This window comes from Mixophyes fleayi, chromosome 4 (assembly GCF_038048845.1).
Source record: "Mixophyes fleayi isolate aMixFle1 chromosome 4, aMixFle1.hap1, whole genome shotgun sequence".
NCBI lineage: Eukaryota > Metazoa > Chordata > Amphibia > Anura > Limnodynastidae > Mixophyes > Mixophyes fleayi.
In genome coordinates this window covers 339,201,876-339,226,129 of record NC_134405.1, presented here as the reverse complement: position 1 = coordinate 339,226,129, position 24,254 = coordinate 339,201,876, and the positions used below count along the sequence as shown (strand labels likewise).

The 24,254-nt window shown below is 45.6% G+C and overlaps 1 protein-coding gene across 10 annotated transcripts in view; it reads right to left on the bottom strand.

The window, feature by feature from the left end:
• Nucleotides 1–24,254, bottom strand: part of WNK1 (WNK lysine deficient protein kinase 1) — an 85,905-nt gene that overhangs the window by 25,687 nt on the left and 35,964 nt on the right. For 8 of the 10 annotated variants that reach the window (XM_075210607.1, XM_075210609.1, XM_075210612.1 and 5 more), the window contains exons 3-8: nucleotides 21,514–21,734; nucleotides 19,884–20,041; nucleotides 4,553–4,641; nucleotides 3,635–3,854; nucleotides 2,505–2,835; nucleotides 2,066–2,250 (exon numbers count right to left, since the gene is read on the bottom strand). In XM_075210607.1, the coding sequence (XP_075066708.1) occupies nucleotides 2,066–2,250; nucleotides 2,505–2,835; nucleotides 3,635–3,854; nucleotides 4,553–4,641; nucleotides 19,884–20,041; nucleotides 21,514–21,734 (1,204 nt within the window). Of the gene's footprint in view, nucleotides 1–2,065; nucleotides 2,251–2,504; nucleotides 2,836–3,634; nucleotides 3,855–4,552; nucleotides 4,642–10,242; nucleotides 10,511–19,883; nucleotides 20,042–20,111; nucleotides 20,137–21,513; nucleotides 21,735–24,254 lie in introns of those variants that run through there. The other 2 variants (XM_075210615.1, XM_075210617.1) reach the window with 2 other exon arrangements.

Sequence of the window (24,254 nt, the reverse complement as noted above, 5' to 3'; positions counted from 1 at the left end):
GGAAGATATTAACAGGTTATAAACGACAGAGAAACACGACAGAGGAGGTCGACAACATATCCCCTATAGCCAAGTCACAAAGTAATTTATTGAATTGCTAAAACCTCGAATTTGATATTGCATTTATTTAGCTTTATGTCCCTTTGTTTGAAAGTTAAGAGAAATTCTCTCTAGTTTTATCTCTATATATTACTACTAGATTTATGGTCTGGGTATCATGGCAGATACTTCAGAAAAACTGGACTCTCCAACTTAGAACTAAACCCCAACATGACTACAACTCCGAGAATTACCTCCCAAACCCTCTACAGACAGCAGAGGACATACCTGTAGTACAATCACTCATTACGTTGTGCAGCTCAGTAATGCACAGCCTTCTGCTATATATTAATGTTTAATTGTTATTGTTCAGAGCAAGAAAACCCATTAACAAAATAGCGAAAGAAACAAACACTGGAGCAGCTGTTCACCAACTTCTCTCCTCTTATGTTACACTAACTTTCTACACGTTATTATATTTTTATAATAATCCACTAAAACAAATGGAAGACAAGCAGTTAACTAGATTAAACCTTTGCGGTTACTGAAATTAGTTTAGTTTAAATATAGATATAAATTAGCAATAGAAAGAGCAGCAAACCTGCAGACAGGGACATAAGAATGGTGTTTTATATATTAGGAGACTGCTGTATATAAGGACTATCAGACGGAGGATTATACATTAGGAGACTGCTGTATATAAGGACTATCAGACGGAGGATTATACATCAGGAGACTGATGGTCCTTATATACAGAGCGCGCACACAGTCTCCTGATGTATAATCCTCTGTCTGATAGTCCTTATATACAGAGCGCGCACACAGAGGATTATACATTAGGAGACTGCTGTATATAAGGACTATCAGACGGAGGCTTATACATTAGGAGACTGTGCTGTATAAGGACTATCAGACGGAGGCTTATACATTAGGAGACTGTGCTGTATATAAGGACTATCAGACGGAGGCTTATACATTAGGAGACTGTGCGCGCGCTCTGTATATAAGGACTATCAGACAGAGGATTATACATTAGGAGACTATGCAGTATATAAGGACTATCAGACGGAGGATTATACATTAGGAGACTGTGTGCGCGCTCTGTATATAAGGACTATCAGACAGAGGATTATATATTAGGAGACTGTGTGCGCGTTCTGTATATAAGGACTATCAGACAGAGGATTATACATTAGGAGACTGTGCTGTATATAAGGACTATCAGACGGAGGATTATACATTAGGAGACTGTGTGCGCGCTCTGTATATAAGGACTATCAGACTGAAGCTTTACCAATATTCCAATCAGGTTTGTAAATTAAATATATTTCAAACTGAATTAAATAATTAAAAATAAAATAAAAAATAAATCTAAAAGGTGACCGAGGGATGCAGAGCATAAGGGGTTCTGGGGGCCACAGGATGTACATTAGATCAGGCAAATAAAGCAATGAGGGAGGAATAATGCGTAAGTCTCATGCAGCATCTTCTACCAGGGATAGAAACTACCAGGATATTGCCACTGTAGAGCTACAGCGCTACTAAATGGTACCAGTCCCCTACACATAGAGGCAGCCATTACTATAACAGTTATATAGTGCAGCATTAACATTATATTACAATTGAGGAACACAGACAATACAGGAATTGGGTATTAACAGACAGTTAACGGCTGAGCCAGTATCTGGTCCATCTATTCCTAAAGGACCTGCACAATCTGGCTGCTTACACTGTGTAAGTGAAACTCTGGATGAACAAGAGAAACAATTATGGCGATACAGTTAATATGTAGAAATATACCTATAGTGTATGTAACATGTAAAGGGGAATGAAGGAAACCAACACCATGTAGTGTACTATAGGAAATAGCAATGACAATTTCTTTGCGTAGCACCTCATACAATTTAAATACATTTTAAATGTTGATGAAAACATTGCACAAGTTTCGTCACCATTCGTCCAAGTGGCCAATGCCCTGGAACAGTGATTTTAGTTTGATTTTCCCTAAACTCTTTTTCCTGCTTACCCCCAGAAAAGCGGTGAATCCCCCCGGCTGTGTTGCAGGCTGGGCGCTTGGGGTGCTGTATCCTGGGACAGCAACGGGAGCGAGACCCGGATCCTGCAGAGATCCGTAAGTAACTGTCTGCTGACTGCCCACTCGGGACTCCGCATACACAGAGGACCCCTGTCCACTGTCGACCATACCATCCGCTGAGAGGGGGGAGGGGGGACAAGAAGGAGACAGTTTACAGGAAATGCAGAAAGGAGTCGGCTCAAACTTTATTTCTAGGAACAAAACTGCTGTATTGGAAAACTATCACCTCAACCATGGGACGAGTGCAACAGGTATTTCCCAGATTGAAAGACAAACTGAACACAGCTGTTGTGAATACAGTGCAGAGCGGTTGTCATACATGACCCCAGGCTGTGTAAAGCTGCGCAGTCACCCCGCTCAGAGTACTCACATGTGACCGAGATGCTGGGCTGCTGATACTGCAAATGCTGATCAGCCTCTGGTTCCTCCGGCTCCACCTGCGAGGAAGCGGCACTGATCGCACCCGTGGAGGAGGCCGCTGGCCCGGACACAGCTGCAGAGTGTTTGCCTGCGCTCAGAGGGGAGCTCTGCGGCTGCACATCCGCCTGCTGCTGCTGGACGCTCTCCGCTTGTTTCCTCTTCTCCTGCTCCTCCCGCACCTGCTGCCGCTGCTCTCGCTTGCGCTTGATCAGCGACACTCTGTCTTTGATGGCCTTGGCCATGGTTTTGTGATCACCTTCACAGACGTAGCCAGAATCCACCTATCAGGAGGAAGACAAGGTTAAGCTGCACTCCAGTGTCCGGCCCGACTGGGGGGAAAAAAAACATTTATAAAAGGTGTTTCCGGTGCAAAATAAAAACCATACAGCTTCCCTTCAACAAGTTTATAATATTTTGAGAGGGGGCCTTCATAAAGGATTTGTATCTTATAAGATTGTTTCAAACTATGGAGCTATTACACCATTACAATGCGACCATATTTTTAAAGGCTGCTACTGTCCGCCTGCTCCAATAGGACATGAAGAGCCACCGCAGAGGGAATTGTGATTATACTACTGGTGCACATGACACACATTGTACCGAGAGGACATAGGGCTTGTCCACAGCCAGGTCTAGAAATCCATTTATCTTCACACAAAATAGACAGCAGCTCGGAGGAGACCGTGACGACCTTTGGTCACAATCTCTTCCAGCCATGTTTAAAGCCCTCCAGATTAACAATATAAATACATTATATCTCATCTGTGTGTTCTCAATGAAGCGATCACATTGTGAGCAGGAGTTGGTGGCAAATACCTGGACTTCATAGAGATTGTTCGATTGTTAAATGAACCATTTTATCTCTGTAAATAAGATTATGTTACTCAGATTTATTACTCATCCTCATTGTTATATTATCAGTCCTAAGATAATGGCTCTCACAGAACAGTTCAGTTTCTCTTTGGACTCAGATACACCAGATCCATCACACTCCCTTGTAAGCGGATGGAAGAGCGGCTCAGACTGTACAGATCTTGTATATGGTGTGAATGACCCCTTATACCGCAAGTCAGCACTCACCATTTCCTGCGCTACGTCATCGGGTAAATCCCTGTCAAGGTCAAAAGAGAATTCTATGGCCTCGTTGTCCTTGTATTTGCCCTTTAGTTTCTTGATGTCCTCAATGCGCAACCACAACTTGATGGCGATCTTCTCCCCATCATCCTCCTCGGCCAACTCCACTCTCACCCCAGTCTCCTCTTGGAAGAAGGCATGATTCAGCAGATCCTTGATAGCGTACCTAACCAGAACACACACAAATGTTACTCGTACATCCAGCCACGCAGGAGATGTCGGAGCTACTTACAGACAATACAAGATACTAATGAACCAAGAATACAGAGGTAATAGAGGGACCCAGAGTTGAGCAAAGTTAGTTGGGAGCACAAAGCAAAGGCATTGGACAGAGGTAACGTGCGCATGTCTGCAACACGTACAGAGAGAGACAGCGGCACCTAATAACCTCTGCGCCTTCATTATATCTCCTGGGAACTTACTCAATTACTCCGGGATACTTGTCCTAAGGTAGCAATTCTGCTGTATGCCCAAATCAATATGCAAGAATTATTATTACTCAATACTAGTTATTTTTACAGCTGTAACAGTAATAACTTGATGCGTTGTATAAACAATGAGGCCGTATGAACTTTGTATCACAGATGTGTTTCCAGAACCGTTGTGACTGGATCCTCAGATCACTACTCTACGCTGCCGCTAATAGCTATGTTTATATTGGCTACATGTTGGACTGGCCCCTCCCACTTTATACTTACACGAGCTGCCTTTGCTAAAATACTCTGTGCTGATGTCAACTGTAAAGTGGTGACTGCCTACAGGTTGGTAACCCCATCCTAAGAGTAACCGGTGCCCGGACCATAGACCGACGCTGGACAATAAAAGCTAAGCTATACTCTATACGAGCCACGTGTCAGTGCAGACCTTTCATCTTTATTCTGCTGTATGCAGCCCTCGATGATCTCCTTCACCTCTGGGATGGCAACTTTATCAAAGCTGGCCGGCTTCACTCCCTGGAACCAAAGAAAAGCAACATATGAATCAGAGGGACACAGAACAGGATAACAGCAATGTGTCTAATCACCGGTCCATCTCCAGGATCTCCATGTAATTACTAAACTTATAATACCTACAGTAGGTGACCGGACACACCCCTGTACAGGTACTGCACAGGTACTAGCAGGTAAGATATACAGCACACACCTGTACATGTACTGCAGATACTGGCAGGTAAGCCACAGGTAAGATGGCAGCACACACCAGTACAGTTTCTGCACAGGTACTAGCAAGTAAGACATAGAGCACACACCTGTACAGGTAACTGCAAGGGTACTAAGCAGGCAGCCGCAGATAGGATTTACAGCACACACCTGTACAGTTCCTACAGGTACTAGCAGGCTGCTGCAGGTAGGATACAAAGCACACACCTGTACAGTTCCTGCACAGCTACTAGCAGGCAGCCGCAGGTAAGATATACAGCACACACCTGTACAGTTCCTACAGGTACTAGCAGGCTGCTGCAGGTAGGATACAAAGCACACACCTGTACAGGTACTGCACAGGTACTAGCAGGCAGCCGCAGATAAGATATACAGCACACACCTGTACAGTTCCTACAGGTACTAGCAGGCTGCTGCAGGTAGGATACAGAGCACACACCTGTACAGGTACTGCACACGTACTAGCAGGCTGCTGCAGGTAGGATACAAAGCACACACCTGTACAGGTACTGCACACGTACTAGCAGGCAGCCGCAGGTAAGATATACAGTACACACCTGTACAGGTACTGCACAGGTACTAACAGGTAAGATATACAGTACACACCTGTACAGGTAACTACAAGGGTACTAGCAGGCAGCTGTAGGCAAGATACACAGCATGAGCGCAGTTCCTGTGGGAGCTTTACTAAGCAACGCAAAGGTTGAATTTAGTTACAGTTAATTCACACTACATGGCCACATTATACCATCTGCACGATAAATATCGGCCGAGTACAAAACCTTGTGTAAGTAGATTTATTTGACAATTCCAAAACTGCTCAAAAATTCTCCAAGTAGTTCACTTTTCAAACCAGTCGGTCCCCGATAGGGGCCTCATGTAGACAATTTAAGTTCAAAAAGTAAATAAGTTCTTACATCAGGCTATGTTGACAATCTCCATGTCCTATTTGATGATTAACATCCACACATAAATGGAAATGTTTCAGGAGCTCATCAGAGTAAGATTTTATTCATAACGTAATAACTGTGGGGGGATCCATCACACGGGTGCACTCTACACTGCAAGGGGCAGAAAGCATCCGACAGGGCCCGAAACGGGAATATTTGTCCCTGAGACGAGGAATAGAAACATAACCAGGAGGACTCAGGGTGACCCCATTACATCTACACAGCCCTGTGTTGTGCTCCTCGTATGGATTAAATGAGATACTGACTACACTAGATGAACAGAGCACAGCTCTGGAAATGTCTCCAAACCCAACAAGGTTCTGCATGGATATCAGGAGAAACAATCTCCAAATATTTAATTACAACAGAAAATAAAAAAAATCTTACCTTTTCTAAAATGTCACAATAGTGGTATAGCCAGAAAATCACCCAGAAGTTGCTCATTGCATGCTGTCCTATTTCTGTGACAGTCTGTACAAAATCCCAAGTCACCTACTAGGATCCATAAGCTGACCGTTTAACAGCACAATGTATGTAACCGCAGACTATCTCCCCTACGGGTTTACATATGTCACCTTGTAATATATAGGGAACCAGAGTAAGTTTCCATTGTCAGAATACATCAATACGAAAAGCACTTTTGAGAAACCATTATGGAAACCTCCAGTCAGCAGATGGTAACTTGCTACCTAAGTGACACTTTACTCTATAGTGGTAAAGTAAAGCAGATATCTCCAGTAAGACAACTCGGCATCTGGGAAACGTGTTCTTTATTAACCTTCACATAGCAGGAAGTGTGAACAGACTTACTCGTCACGAGTAACCTCTATAAATGGTGCAGGCAGCCGATGGTCATTGTAAGTACAAAAAGGATCCATAGTAGATACTGAGAGGTGCCATGTTATATAGTGTAAAAAGGCAAATACACAAATGCAGATAACAAAATCAAATATGAATTTACTAAGTACAAATCACGCAGGGAAATTGTGTGAATGTGTTTGGAAGGTGACACCCCGCAGCAGTCTCCTGACAGATGAATGTAATAGAAGACCCCAAAAAGTCTATGATCAAGGAAAAAAATATAAATACCCAAGGTCACCACCTAAGTGCATCACAGATAGTACACAGTAAACACCGCTACCTGCATGGGAATTCCTTGTGTACAGAGAGTTCTAGACCAATATATACTTTTATATATAGTTACATGGGGTTAAACTGACACATCCCTGTGTTCCATCCCAATGCTAATAAAGTGCCATTTATCCTTCTCAATTCACTCATCCCCATCTGGACAGGGAAATCATCCTTTATACAATGAACGTGAGACCTTAATTCCGCCTCACTAACCGCAGGACTGAACATATACCCAGCAAGTGCAACATAAACACAATGAATGTACATTAACTGTAGGCTTGTTTCACATGCTGACTAAGCAACGGACCCTTAAACTTCCCATCTACCACCTGACAAGTCGCCCTACAGTAATAAAACAAACAGACTGTGTACAGTATCATCACACAACAGGGGAGGGGGGGCGCGAGATTGTGCAGGGTGTAAATAAGCTGCTGTTCATCTCCGTGTTACATAGTAGAAGAGATGCACAAAGCTCACAGCGTTTCTAGTCGTTAATGGAACAAGCCCGAGTGACTGCTGTGCAGTAAGACTGGAGAAACCTGCTGAGTATACACTAAACAGTACCCCGCCTTCAGTCTCTGCCCTCCCGTCACCCACCTTACACCCCCCCCCACTCTCCCTTCCCGTCACCCACCTTACACCCCCCCGGCTCTCCCTTCCAGTCACCCACCTTACACCCTCCCCCCCGCTCTCCCTTCCCGTCACCCACCTTACAACCCCCCCCCCCGCTCTCCCTTCCCGTCACCCACCTTACAACCCCCCCCCCCCCGCTCTCCCTTCCCGTCACCCACCTTACAACCCCCCCCCCCCCGCTCTCCCTTCCCGTCACCCACCTTACAACCCCCCCCCCCCCGCTCTCCCTTCCAGTCACCCACCTTACACCCTCCCCCCCGCTCTCCCTTCCAGTCACCCACCTTACACCCTCCCCCCCGCTCTCCCTTCCAGTCACCCACCTTACACCCTCCCCCCCGCTCTCCCTTCCAGTCACCCACCTTACACCCTCCCCCCCGCTCTCCCTTCCAGTCACCCACCTTACACCCTCCCCCCCGCTCTCCCTTCCCGTCACCCACCTTACACCCTCCCCCCCGCTCTCCCTTCCCGTCACCCACCTTACACCCTCCCCCCCGCTCTCCCTTCCCGTCACCCACCTTACACCCTCCCCCCCGCTCTCCCTTCCCGTCACCCACCTTACACCCTCCCCCCCGCTCTCCCTTCCCGTCACCCACCTTACACCCTCCCCCCGCTCTCCCTTCCCGTCACCCACCTTACACCCTCCCCCCGCTCTCCCTTCCCGTCACCCACCTTACACCCCCCCCCGCTCTCCCTTCCCGTCACCCACCTTACAACCCCCCCCCCCGCTCTCCCTTCCAGTCACCCACCTTACACCCCCCCCACTCTCCCTTCCAGTCACCCACCTTACACCCCCCACACTCTCTCTTCCAGTCACCCACCTTACACCCCCCCGCTCTCCCTTCCAGTCACCCACCTTACACCCTCCCCCCCGCTCTCCCTTCCAGTCACCCACCTTACACCCTCCCCCCGCTCTCCCTTCCCGTCACCCACCTTACACCCTCCCCCCGCTCTCCCTTCCCGTCACCCACCTTACAACCCCCCCCCCGCTCTCCCTTCCAGTCACCCACCTTACACCCCCCCCACTCTCCCCCTTCCAGTCACCCACCTTACACCCCCCCCACTCTCCCCCTTCCAGTCACCCACCTTACACCCCCCCCACTCTCCCCCTTCCCGTCACCCACCTTACACCCTCCCCCCCGCTCTCCCTTCCCGTCACCCACCTTACACCCTCCCCCCCGCTCTCCCTTCCCGTCACCCACCTTACACCCTCCCCCCCGCTCTCCCTTCCCGTCACCCACCTTACACCCTCCCCCCCGCTCTCCCTTCCCGTCACCCACCTTACACCCTCCCCCCCGCTCTCCCTTCCAGTCACCCACCTTACACCCTCCCCCCCGCTCTCCCTTCCCGTCACCCACCTTACACCCTCCCCCCGCTCTCCCTTCCCGTCACCCACCTTACACCCTCCCCACCGCTTTTCCTTCCCATCACCCACCTTACACCCTCCCCACCGCTTTTCCTTCCCATCACCCACCTTACACCCTCCCCACCGCTTTTCCTTCCCATCACCCACCTTACACCCTCCCCCCGCTCTCCCTTCCCATCACCCACCTTACACCCTCCCCCCGCTCTCCCTTCCCATCACCCACCTTACACCCTCCCCCCCCGCTCTCCCTTCCCATCACCCACCTTACACCCTCCCCCCCCGCTCTCCCTTCCCATCACCCACCTTACACCCTCCCCCCCGCTCTCCCTTCCCATCACCCACCTTACACCCTCCCCCCCGCTCTCCCTTCCCATCACCCACCTTACACCCCCCCCCCCCCGACTGCTCTCCCATCACCTACCTTACACCCCCCCCCCCGACTGCTCTCCCATCACCTACCTTACACCCCCCCCCCACTGCTCTCCCTTCACCCACCTTACACCCCCCCCCACTGCTCTCCCTTCATCCACCTTACAACCCCCCCCCACTGCTCTCCCTTCATCCACCTTACAACCCCCCCCCACTGCTCTCCCTTCATCCACCTTACAACCCCCCCCCCCACTGCTCTCCCTTCATCCACCTTACAACCCCCCCCCCCCTGCTCTCCCTTCACCCACCTTACAACCCCCCCCCCCCACTGCTCTCCCTTCACCCACCTTACAACCCCCCCCCCCACTGCTCTCCCTTCACCCACCTTACACCCCCCCCCCCCACTGCTCTCCCTTCACCCACCTTACACCCCCCCCACTGCTCTCCCTTCACCCACCTTACAACCCCCCCCCCCACTGCTCTCCCTTCACCCACCTTACAACCCCCCCCCCCACTGCTCTCCCTTCACCCACCTTACACCCCCCCCCCCCACTGCTCTCCCTTCACCCACCTTACAACCCCCCCCCCCACTGCTCTCCCTTCACCCACCTTACAACCCCCCCCCACTGCTCTCCCTTCACCCACCTTACAACCCCCCCCACTGCTCTCCCTTCACCCACCTTACAACCCCCCCACTGCTCTCCCTTCACCCACCTTACAACCCCCCCCACTGCTCTCCCTTCACCCACCTTACAACCCCCCCCACTGCTCTCCCTTCACCCACCTTACAACCCCCCCCCCCCACTGCTCTCCCTTCACCCACCTTACAACCCCCCCACTGCTCTCCCTTCACCCACCTTACAACACCCCCCCCCCCCCCCCCCGCTCTCCCTTCACCCACCTTACAACCCCCCTACCCCCAGCCTCTGCCCTCCCGTCACCCACCTTACTTCCCGGACAGTCCAGGGAACAGCAGCAACAGTGAGAGTTCACAATAAGAATCACTGGGCAAAACTCCTTCCAGGTATAATCCATTGGGCTGGGTGAAGTCTCAGCGCACACTAGATGGGGAGCTGCAAGCAGAACAGGAGCTGGACATTGTTCCAGGCTGGATAAATCAGGAAGGTAAACAGCTCTGTCTGCTCAGTCCATTAACCAGTGAGGGAGGCAGCACAGGTAACATCCACACCCCTCACCGGACGGACAGCCCTATATGCAGAGCAGCCCAAACCTTCAGCTTCCAGATTCTGCTACAATAATCTCCTCCCCAATTACTCTCTGGAAGATCAAATCTACAGCAGAGTCTTTATACAAGACTAAGTTTTACATAAAGGGTTGTGTGCAACAAGGTCACAGAATCCGTCCCCCAGACAATCTCTATTCAGCCATCTCCAAGCGACCAGATAATTAGTGATCATACAGATTACTATTGTTTGCAGCACTGAAAAAAAGGGACAAAATACAGATAAATAAAACCTTACAGTCCAGAATGTGGAGGGAATTATTACACACAGGACATTTATCTGTGCCAGCAGAACACCAGAAGACTGCCAGCTAAACCAGCGTGGCACGGAGTACATCAGTGATGGACAGCCCGATAAATATCAAGGGCGCGTGGTGCGCCCTCTAACCTTCAGCCTTTACCTCAGTAATAACGTAAAACAATGTATTTATTCAAAGAAAGACAAATCTAACATATCAGCAAGTGTTACAACCTATAACAAACATACCTGACAATGCAGCAAGTAGCTGGGGGCCACAGGCAAAGACTTGGGAGGGCCACATGGACAGCATAGGGATCAACAGATCCGGAACAGACTGGATTTAGGGTCACATTACATTTGGAACACGAGATATAATATAGTGCCCATTCAGTATCAATGAACCTGCACCCACATTTGGGCAGCTCCAAATTCCACAGATCAACCAGCCAGATATAATGGCTAATGAACCCAGATGTTGTCTTCTGCCTGAATAAATCCGCTTTATATAGTACAGAAAGTGGCCACACACCACAATATTGGGCCGATTGTGATCCAAAAGTAATGGGGCAACTGAAAAGACTCCATAGTCCTGACAAGGTGAGGAGCGCCAGGATCTGTTTATCCTCAGGACCTAGCCCAGATACCACGGGGCACAAGCTGTCAGACACAGACAGTGGTTGCATTTAAATGTTGATAAGAACGGGTGGAAAATGCAGTCAATGTGCCCGCAGGTTGCCATCTGCAGCCAACTAATCTACAACTGCCAAGGGATCAGTGCCAGGTGAGTGAGTGCACCTGTCTAGCACTGTAACTTAATAAATCTATTACAATCTTGTACAAAAAGAATACAAATTATTTAAAAGATGGTATAATACTCTGACAATACACTAGATTGACACTGCAAGGAGTCGTCACAAGATTACACAGAGACTAATCTGTGTGTCAGATATTATATAACAATGATGGGGAGTCATTGTGAGCCTATAACAGAGTCTGGGCTTTATCAGCCCATTGAGCGGTTACAATGTATCCCATCTCCGCACAGACAGATTGTGCCTCATTGTTGGAGAATGGTTCTTGTCACTGTTCAAGGTTATAACAATCCCAAGAGCCGGCTGTAGAACAACAGTCGGGCTTTTGTGCACCTGTGATTCTCCAGGTGTTGTGAAACTACAAGTCCCAGCATACCATGCCAGCCATCTACTGGCAAAGCATGCTGGGGCTTATATTTTCACAACAGGTTGGTTAGGCCTGCTCTAGTTCCTCGTGAACTGAACGACTGAATGTTGGCTCAAGCCCACATACCGGCTGCATCCAATGTGTCGGTGACCGATCCACTTTAAGGAGAATTCATAGTAACTGTTTTCCCATCACAGATTTACTTTTCGGGCGGGAGATACGATGTCTAGCTGCTGTGTGTAGTCCTGCCCTTTAAGTGGACCTCAAAATTGTCATTGTACTGAATAAACGCCTAACGTTTCATCTATAATCACTGAAAGGACCCTGTGCGAAGAGAGAATGTGGCCAATGTACCACTTACTGATCAATAGATTCCTATTTTGTGTTCAACGTGTCAACGGCAGATTTTAAACTCTCCGTGCTCATTATTATGCAGGCAGCAACAAGAGAGCGCCCTCTAGTGATCAAGACGACATTTAGGATCATCAAGAAATTACACACACTACACCAGTGGTTCCCAAACGGTGTGCTGTGGCTCTCTGCGGTGATCTCACAGGGGTGCCTCAGCCAGGGCATTTTTAAGAAAGACAGGGGACTTCTTGGTAAATATTTTGGCTATGGGATGCCTTAAAAAAAAATGATGGCGACCGAAGGGTGCCTCAAACTGAGAAAGTTTGGAATCCACCGCACAGTATGAGTGGCCGTAAACAAACAAGTAAATTCGTAAACAATTACAATTTCATTGCACTGTTACCCAACTACAGTTATCACTGGATTTACAGTAAGTGTGAAGCAGCAGCTGAGCCAATGCCCGTTGTATTCCCTCTGATGACAGTGAAGGGCACAATACAATCACCTATATAAACAAGCATTTATTGCTGGCAATATCACATTCACTTTATAATCTTCTTTAGAGGACATGATCCTGTCCTCCACAACACACCCGTCTTCACCCCTTCACTCCCGGGACAGAGCTGTGTGACTGGCTGCTAAGGGGTAACATTCCTGCTCTCCTAAGTAACCCTCCACTGACCAGCACGCCCCAACCCCGGCTCTGGGAGAACGGCAGGAATCATTATACATAAACTTGTTACTGCTCATTATTCCTCTCCGGTCTGGACAGGTTCCCGGCAAGATCAAAACAAGTTTCTTTCCAAGATATTTCACTGACCGCTGGGAATAAATTAACTTTATCAGGATGCAGCAAAAAAAAAAAAACAAAAAAAAAAAAACACACACAAAGCAGAGGGAAGTCAGCACACAAAGCGTTAAACCAGAGCTTCACTTTATATACAGCTTGGTCCTGAACAGGCAGAAATGGAAAACCCCACAACAAATGCACATTATACCTATGAAGTAATACTAAAAACATTCACTCTTCCTCATATACGAGTCCTATATCCTGGGAACACACAAGGTCATGGAGGACGGGCGGGATATTAAATGAGTCTAAAGATCAGAGACAGGATTGGTGCTGTTTACACCTAATATCTATACATAAAGCAGTCAGCCCAGGTCACTGCAGCTACAGAGCAGAAAACATGATATTAAGTAATGTGAAGTGATTTTTGGATAGATTTAGTGTAAATCCCACAATAAAAGTTGGATGTATGAGCTTTGTATGAGAGGTCTGTGCGACACCACACTGTATCTGTCTGACAGGAGACTCTCTGCTGTCACCATTTAGATGCTCTGATTGGCTGTGTGTTCGCTTGGCCCCACCTACTTTAAACTTTCCTACACAGGAGTTGGCCAAGCCATTTACATTGCAATGCTCTGATTGGCTATGGATTACTCCAGTCCCCCCCCCCCCCCACTTCATCTCCTGCATGTCAGTGTGTAACCAGGAACATGAATTACAATAGGTGCTCTGACCCTAGACAAAAAAAAAAAAAAAAAAAAAAAAAGTTTGTAATTTTCCACTAGATTTGGCTATTACACAATGGTCTAAAAAAAAAAATAATACCTACTGAACAGTTCACACTGCAGTCTCTGTGCATCTCGAGAACATACTGAATGACCTGAGCAACTGAAACGTGAGGAGAGATCAGACAACCAGACTAAGGGCATGTGTGGGCACACAGACAGTAGGAAGGGTTAACAAACAACGTGAGACCCGTAGCCGTGTGCAGGGAACTAGTGTCAGGAGGTGGTTGTGTTCTCTGATCTCCATTTACTGACGCATGAAGAATCTGACCTTCTTCTGAACTGCTAAAAGCACTGACCAGACTTTCACAGCTCAAAAACAAGACTGTTTAAAGGGAAAGTACTGGAGGAAAGAAGGTTATGTAACTAATGCAAAAATAATGGTCTTTGCTCTTATATCCTAGTAGCGTACATGTAGCTATACATGTACAGTCCACAGGTGCATTTGAGGAGGTTACCAAGAATCAGATCACTACTCGGACACTACAGCAGCACAGGACGGTCAGAACATGGCGAGATCATACAATAATCTGTAATGACCCAACGAGGGAGCCGCCAATGTTGGAATCTGCAGACAGTATTAATCATAGATCACATGTAATAAATACAATCACACCACTATAAACTTACAACCGGGAAGTATTTCTAGGCCACATTAAGCTATGAGGGAAGCAATCTTCCTAAACAGACCAAGATTCCAGTTAGTAACCAAACCTATATTATTTGAAACAGATCGTGCCTGTCCTTATGGGATTAAATAGTTTAGGTTTAGATCGTTTCAAGGTTTACCTAAAAATCTATTTACCTGTATTCTGAAAATCGATTTCCAAAAAGTGCCACAGAATATATAACCCAGAATCTTTGTACAAAAAGGTTTATTGGACCATTCTAACCCCAGTTATAAAACGTTCCCTACCAATAAGGCTACTACTAATGCCTGGTCTGGGTCTGCTCACCATGTGTCACATTATGAGTGTATTAAACTAGGAAAAAGTTGACAAGATTTAGAAATAAATAGTATGTAAGAAATCACAATGTGCCCAGCTACACGACATCACAAGACCAATTTCTCCCACGGGAATGGGAGTTAGGGCGGCTGCGATTAAAATGAAATAAACAGACTGGGGGGACTTAAGAGGTCACTAATCTGCAATAAGAGGGCAGGGGAGTGTGACCAATGCCTGCTTGCCGAAACAGGAGCCCGAGGAACAGTGAAGTAAAGTCATTTGGAGTTGCAGTACATGAAGGATTAAAATTAAAAATCATTTCACTAAAAAACCATGTGCAGAAAAAGCAAGATGTGCGTGAAATAAATTTGAGATTTAAATATAGGGGCAGTGTCCTAATAATAAATAAAACGGAGTTAACGTTTTCCCTCCACTTGTTGGATATAGGAGTACTATACACCGGACGTCTGTACAGTTTCCATTTTCTTTATAGGCTTCCCCGCTGCCGCTATATGCCCACTCATTGCTTGGCCACTGGGCTTACATCAGGGCAGTTGTCGATGCCCCTCCCCCTAGTCCTCCCCAGTGCATGGGTTTGGATCTAGTGACAGCGCCAAGAGCATAAAGAGTCGTCTGTAGCATCGGAGACCCCGAAGAATCAGTGGATGACATGAACTACGCCGGATTCTATATAAATAAGTAGTGGAGAAGATGTTCTTTAGGGACCTGTTGCCCCAGACAGCGATTTGTTAATTAGAGAACACAACTATTGTTTCCAGGACAACGATAGGACATTGAAAACTATTGGAAAAGACTAAACACACAACTGCAGTTAAATGCTGGGTGCCCACTGATCCCAATCAGCATCTGATCTGGTAGATCCAGTTGGGACGACCACCAGAACGTACGCGCAGTAATCATTTGTGGTAATGGCAGATGGAGAACGGCAGAACCAAAGAGCGACATTTCATATAACGGCTGCTCTCTGTAGACGTTATATTTGTACAGTGGTCTCAGACCTACGAGGTGACTTGGTTCATTACACTATGGGCTGCTGTAGAATACTGAATACAGGAGGATGATTTGGCGTCAGACGTCACCAGTTGGCTGAATTCAAGCTGCCCAATTCTCTAGCTGACCCTTCACCTTATATACTGAACGCTCACGGAAAGCGAGTCGGTGTTTTGTATAAGTTAGATGCGTCCTCCCTTTGCCCTTCATAACGAATGGTAAGGAATAGATTTTGCAGTGTTTCAGGAATCGGGGACAATCTGTACCCAGAGCAGGTACAAACACACTTTATAGCCGGGTACAGCTACAGAACTCATTATACAGGATCGTGTGCGGTGATTAAAGGTTTATACTTCATCAGGAAGTGAAATATCCTGGAATTAGAATTTCTACCTTTTTCAAAGTAAAACATTAAAAGTATTTATTCACTAATGACAAAAAAAAAAACTTGTTTTATTTTTCTTTATAACCAACTTACCACATCTCCTACAAAAGTAAAGAGATGCTAACAAGATCTGGATTCAGTGAAACGCCCGGCTGGTCACATTATATAGGGAACGTTTTCCCACTAGCGGTTACAATCCAACCATTAGAGGGACAATATGAGGGACGACATAAGAGGGCCACATTAGGTGAACCAGGAACTGATCCTGCCTGTGCCACACAGGGTGACTACACGCTGTGGTACATGCCACGAGGGCAGAAGGACACATTGACCCTCAGGCACACAGCCTCTGTAGCATTCCACTCGCAGCTCAAAGGTGACTGAACTGTACCAAGTCCTCATTTAACCAATAAATAAGTAACAAGGCTTCATCTCCTAAAAACAAATTAACCCCATCATAGGGTTTAACCAGCAAAAGATTCATATTATGCAGGTGCCGGGGAATTGTTATTTTATATGAGGCAGAAGAAACAGTAAAATTAAACCCTATTTTTTCTGTATATTTACTAAGAGCAATCCTTTCAGTGGACATATACATTTAATTTATTACAGCAAGGGACTTGTCTAATGGGTGTAGAGTAGCACTGGCTGAGATAGACGTATAAAATTAACTCATCCCTACAAAAAAAACTTCCATCTTTCCTGAGCTAAAGACACTCCACTGTCACAGATACCACACTAAGGCTGTGCACAATTTAGATTTAAACATCAATAGGAAGAGTTTAATCATTTTCCATACAAGTGTCTACATTTTCATTGTTTTATTCTTGGATAAACGGCCAGATGTGTTAAAGGGCTGTAATCCTCTTGTCTCCATCAGTCTTAGGGGATTGTCACAATGCAGTAATATAAGGTAATTAGCAGATAGCATTGTCTATAGGTCAGAGGGTCCAACACAGAAAACATAGTAAGAGATCGCCTTGTTAGGCACCTTGTAGAGACAATATGACCCTGAGCAGGGCTCCTAAATCAATAACACAGTAACCAGACATTTTATTTCTTGAATCTGATTATAGGAAACTTTTCCAGATTTAAAAGGATATCATAAAATTATAATTTTGAGTATTTGAATTTGGGTCATAAATCCCCTGCTGCTGCTAATCGCACATAATCATTGTCAACTGGGAATTATGAGGGTTGTGTCCTTATAAATGAACAAGGTCTTTGCTGGTTTAAACGAACCCCTAACACAATAGTGCAGGTTAGTCCAGTATGAAGAAACAATCTGTAAGATTCAGTGAATATGGAGAAGATCCTATACCATGAATGAACTGGAGACAACCTCACTATGGGAATAGTTCATATAATGCAAACAAATTATATTGGCTTTAATGCACAGCAACCAGTCACTTATCAGTCTGTCAGTAAGGTGACTTGTAGTTTTGGTTTAGTACATAGGACCTGCAGTAACACAAACATGAGCAGCAGGTGGAGCACAACAATCCTCAGTACAGAACCCTCTGTCCCTGTGTAATGTTTAACAAAACAGATCCCTTCGGGCATCATACCAGCCATAGCCATGATAATGTCTAACACCTCCATACTCACAATATAGAATGTGGTTAAGTGAGCGCCACCTACTGGCCGCCATGTGAACAGCCAGCAGGAGAGCTAAACATCTCCAGTCAGAAACAGTGATTTGCCAGAGCGCACCGCCCAGCAATTCTCCAGTGACACCAGGGGGTGCACATTATATATAAGCTCTGTATTTTATCTGTATGTAATTATTGGTTATGGTCAGATCCAAAATTCAGCAATACGCGAGTTTTCTTTCGCTACTTAGCAAATACTGAACTACAAAGTGCATATAACAAGAGTGATGCTCAGACTGCCTTACATACACAATATATGGCTCCAGCCCATTGTCTCCTCCAGGATACTGCAGCTATACCCGATAACTAGCATCTAGCTGCCACTTCTCCTGTGACTATTATAGTCTGAGCCCAGTGCTGCCACCTACTGGTGGTTCACATAAGCAGCTTTTTCACCAACTACTTATCTGTATCTCCAAAACCACACTCCTGCCCCCGTTTTGTGTGAATGGCTTTTCCATCTTCCGATAAGTGCATCATTTTTAGACTTTCAGCAGCGTTTTACAGAAAATGCATTTTTGCATTCAATAGAAATGGAGGCGATTATGTAGCAATATTCATGCTTCGGTCTAAGGCTGATGTCACACAGGGCTATTCATTTTAATCTCTACTTTTCCTTCTCTGGTATGATAAACACACTGATCACTGCTCATGTGACAAGTACAAAACCTCCATAGATTATAATGGGAAGTAAAGGCAGAGATTACCAGGGATCGCTGCAGTCTGTATGGTATAATACGGTACATTTAATGTAACTGTGGACATTCTAAATAATAACACCATCTGATAATGTAACTTCTGAGTGACCAAACGTGCTACCGGCCATATACTTTAACAAGCACTTACCCAGTATGTATTAATTGAACACCTAAATCTAATAAGCAAATTAACCCATTATGTAGCATTCGTACATAGTAGTTATTTGGGATATTTAATTCTAATGGGAGTAGGACATATCATTGATTTCATCTTGATGAATTAAACACTGCTGCAGTGTAAGCGTATTTCTAGAACATAAATGACTCTGGATAGCTGTAAGATATTGTCCTTCATTTGAGCTACGCTTCTAGGTGCCAATAATTTGCTCAGTACTAGTTGATTACGATGACCCAAGTCATGAGCAGAAACCAATGGTGATATGGCTATTGTGTAGACCAACCAATTCCTGAAACCCTCAGCTACAGCAACACAAAGTCAAAGCAGGAGACCCTTTGTTATCCCTTCCAGTGTTTTCACAGAAGAGTTAGAACACCTGATGGGATGGAGACCTCTGGCTGTCAGGAAGGGTATTACAACAGAGGTTATACTGTATTACAAAATGTTTTGCTTAAGTTCATAGGTTCTCAGGCCACAGAATTGTTACCTGGGAAGCTTTGAAAAAATCCCCTTAGACTATGCAAATTAGGGTAACGTGCGAGTCACCTTAAACTTTTCCCATCCATTATTTTACAGCTTACGTTAAAAATAAAAAATAAAAAAAAAAGAATCTGCAGTTTCACAAGGGTGGCAGCAAATTCATTATCAAATTACTTTAATTCCTGGTCTGGGCCAGACTCCCCCCATCCTTTTCATATGCAACTAGCAGGTATTGTATTGTTTAAACTCCCCTCTTAGTTATTAGACCTTTTAAGAATCCTTGATACACGGGAAGTTACATTCTGAAGTACAGCCATGTATTATAGGCTTTCCCAGGATAGAGAATATATACACATACATATGCAGAATGCGTGTGCATGTCTTAGAACCTAGACTACAGACCTACATTATGAAGCTGCATTGGCAAGATAAACGCTATATTCTTATACACAAGAAAATGAGGTGACAAATACCTGCTGGAAACCATGTTGAGATCATGAAACAAAACACTGCCCCAGCAATGTGCTAATAGCAGCTGAACCAGTTACCACTGAAGGCTAGATAACGCGCACATCGTCTTCCTCATTCTCTCCTTACGAGCCGCCAGTGCGCTCGGCAGAAGCGGCTGTGGTGGGAGGACACTTACACTGGTGACTCGCCGGTAGATCTGCGCAGCGTTTTGGCACTCGGAGTAAGGGTATTCAGACGTGGCCATCTCAAGCATGCACATCCCAAAAGCATACACGTCTACGGACTCATCGTATTTCTCCTCATACATCTCTGGGGCCATGAACTCAGGGGTACCTTAAATTAAAAGAACGGTTCAGACTCTAAATTTTCTCAAATCGATCAGGATTCTGGAGTCTCTACTCACCACGAGTGTGTTCGGGGCAGAAGACCTGTGAGACAGAGAGAGCAGGGGGGCAAAAGAAAAAAAAAAGGAGGAAAGCTTCTTAGTTACACTGTAAAGAAAGGTAATTAAGACGTCTTCCATTGCAAGGCCTCGGACTGCAGGGTGTGGCCATGAATAAAACTGCGGCAAGGAAGGGCTACCGAAATCAGCGATACTGCAAACATTCTTTCACGTTACACCAAAAAAAAAAAAAGCCCCTCTTCCAAACAGCTAAGTTTTAGTTTTTATTTAACAGCCTTCTTCCACCACCAAGTAAATGGAGAGATGTCCGTGACCTGCTACAGCATCTACAGACCGCAATACAAAAAAAAAACATCGGCTTACTCTACCTGCACTTACCTGAAAGACAGCGCCACCTGCTGTTGGGAGGAACAACCAGTTAGTCAGACTATAGCTTGCTGCACAACTTTCCATTCACTTGGCTGAGCTGTAGGAGGATGAAACCTTGCAATGGAAAACGGCCACGAGTCCAGGTAGTACAATGCATGGAAACTCCAATGGCTTTCTGCAAAAAAAGCCCACTCACCAGATACCTTCTCTTCACATACTTACGTTGTGAGCTGCAGTACACACTAATGGCCTACTGCAGCCAATTATGGTGGGCCATGGCCTACAGGCAGAAAAACACTCAAATACAGAGAGGTTGTCAGGTTGAGCTTCATAACCACGGTGCTGCGGGGGCGCTGAGAATAATCTATGGGGGGAGGGGGGTGCTCTACAAGTAAAACTTCTCCTAGAAAGGAAAACGTTAAGAGCTGATCTATCAGGAAGCCGTGGTCCAAGGAGGAGCGAGTCCACATAAAGGGCATCTGCTCTCTGCTACTTATATAAGCAGGTTATCAATACACTATTACACACACAGAGGTAAAACAGGAGATACTGAAATATGCAGCATAAAGCTGCCTAATACATTAACTGGAAATTTCATGTGTCAAAGACTGAACCCAGTAAATCCACTTTTAGCCCAGAACATCTGTGGGAATAGGCCTTTGTACGTAGCTATGGAAGGGACGGAATAATAATCACACACATTCTTGGCGCAGCATGTTGTGTTTGGTCGCACAAGAGATGTGGCGCCCTCTACTGCTTGTGTAGATAGCATTCGCCTGCTCAGAGATCACATGATCTGAGCCGCTTTAAGATAAACAATCTTGGCGAATTCTGGCTCAATTCCCACTGTGACTTGTAGCTGAAAGGGGTTATTACCAGCCCTGCCTTCCACAGAACAAAGCAGATCATGTCAACATGAGCAGAACACAATATCGGCAGTTGCTGAGATCAACATGTTTAGTAGTTCTGGGTACACTTTGGTAATATTGCATAGGATGAGGCAGAAAGGAGATGAGGGTAATCGGGGACCTACCTATGACACTCTTGGCAAATGACGCCCTCTTTAAGGTGGCCAGGCCCAGGTCTCCGATCTTCACCGATCCCGTCGGGCCAGTGATGAAAATGTTGTCACACTTGAGATCTCTGTGGATGATCGGAGGGGTCCGAGTGTGCAGAAAATGCAACCCTTTGAGGATCTGCCGGCACCAGCTGCGGAGAACCTTCAGTTTCATAACCTTGAACCTCTTCAGGTACCTGAAGCCGAGAGAGAGGAGAGAGACTTCTTGTAACATGCGTCATGTACAACCAATAAAAGTATAAATCAAATTAAAACACATTTATAAGCAATTCCAAACTTGTCTAAACAGAATCGGTGAAAATTTAATTTTACTGCTGCGAGCACTACGTACAGTCCAATAAAATAACACTTGGTGGATAAATAAACTGAGCACCTTACGCAGTGATACCCGACGTCCTGTAGGCTGCATTCTCATGACTAACGGGCAGGCTCAAAATTGTCGTGTCTACTTTGTGGAGGAGACATGAACAGAACCAATTTTTTTTTTTTTATTTGTTTTAATTTTTTAAATGTTCCAAAACTGTATGCGGTACATGTAAAGCCAAACACTCTAGTCTTATTCAGCAAGTCATTAAATACATTTCTTGGTTATAAAATAAGTAAACTATGCATTAACATGAAAAGGGACTTCCTTCTGCCATAGGATTCCACTAGGACACTGCCCCCTAGTGGCCACTTTTATTATTCTTGCTTGTTTTAAACAAAGTATCTGTCAGACAATAGCTGTCTGAACTGACCATACCAGTCTTTTGCATAAATGTCCCAACAGACCATCTCTACAATGAGGGACATCTATTTAAGGAGTACAGAACAGATGAACAGGAAGCGGAACTGAGAATTTTATAGAGTTACATTATGGTTATAACGATGGTATAATAATCAATGTTTTGAATGTGTCTGCACACACCAGACATCGTAGGGCTGCAGAGGAGGGAGTTTGAAGTTCTGTAATAAGGAGGTGATCTTATGTGGAATAGTATTCTTACTGCGACATTGAGTCCTTTCAGGAAAATTAATTTGGGCCCCATCAATTTTGGGTACTAGACGATAATGCAAAGCGATCCTGTAATGCTAATCATATCTGCACAGCTGATGCATAAGAGAATAGAGTGCGATAGATGTGTTACAGGTGGGCACTGCCTATACAGCCTCAGCTGGCACCCAGTCCTCAGACAACAATGCGACACTGGACTCTGTACCAACACATCACGCTTATTAACCCACATTAATGTAGCTTCTCATCTTCAAAGCCAACGGCTGTACAAAAAACAGAGTCCCATTACTTCTTCAAAGCGGCTGTGATACACTCCATCAGGTAACGTTATACAGGGCCTGCAGCCAACAGAGTCGGGGAGTGTAGGTATCAATGACCACTGTGTGACACCGGCTGGATGGATCTGCATTTGGCAGGGACAGCTGGGTGCGAGGATTAAGGAGCACTGTTAGTCTCCCCATGAAGCATAACTATCATGTTAGGGATGAAGACCCTTTAAGAAAAGTTAAGTAGCAAAACATAACTGGTAGATCCAGTAACATTATATCTTCATTCTGAGTAATGATCCAAGATAGCAACTTAAAGGGACCCCTACACAAATACTAACACCTCTCTCTACCCCCAACAAACCCCACTTTCATAATGTATTATACAGAGACAGGGGAGCTGTAAACAGACCCATCAAACCATATCTGTGTGCCACAGGCCTTGTACACACAGAGGTTAAAAATCTATATTTAAGATGTGTTTGTAACTCAAGTTATCCGCATGTAAATTAATAAACTGAAAATGAGTCATATTGCTGCCGGTTTTTTTTTAGTTGCAGAATTTACCAAGCTTATTAGAAGACGGAATTCAAATGCACAGTTTCCACTGCACCCAATTGTACTCAGTCACATTTTCCTTATCAGACCTCACAAACAGTCCGAAAGAATTTAATGTTTCTAGTAACACATGGTACAATAAGCTCAAATTGAAAATCTGACAAGCCAAGGATATTTGCTACCCAATGCGGCACTGAGCTGCCGTTCCACGGACAATACACCAGCAGGATATAAGACTCCGTACACAATGGTAAGGGCTTGGCAGGGCGGATTACAATGATAGCGCTTACTGTGCTGTGGAGAAAGTCATGTGATCGGCGCTATCCAGTTATTTTACATCTTCTGAAACGGCTCAGCTGCTTATCGCAGGATTTGCCAGTAGAGGGCGCCTCCGGCTTCTTAATGGAAATGTGGCACATGGCAGAAAAATGATGGACCGGCTGACAATGAGCAAATTCCCCACATTCTTTCCCTGTGTGCAGACCTCAAATGCACAAAGAGCAGGGCTGAAACCCACCCATTTCCTTCTAAACTTCCTGCTGCCCCAGACTGACACCCCCTCAGGCAGAAACTGGATCTCTCCTCACAGTACCCCACATAGGAATTTTAAATACATGAAAAATGTGATACAAAAGGCAAAGGACAAAGATCCCGGGAACCAACTTATTACAGAAGATTCATTAATGTAGCCCGTGTGTGATTTGTGGAACCAACAAAATTCACTTACTGACTTACACACAGGAATGTAGTTTGGGGGGCAGCATTACTTAATGTAGGATAGAAACGTATTTTGATTTAAGGACATATTATCCTCACAAATATTGTACGCTTAATTCTGGCTAGTATTAGAGAATGAAATACTGGGACCTATGGTAAAA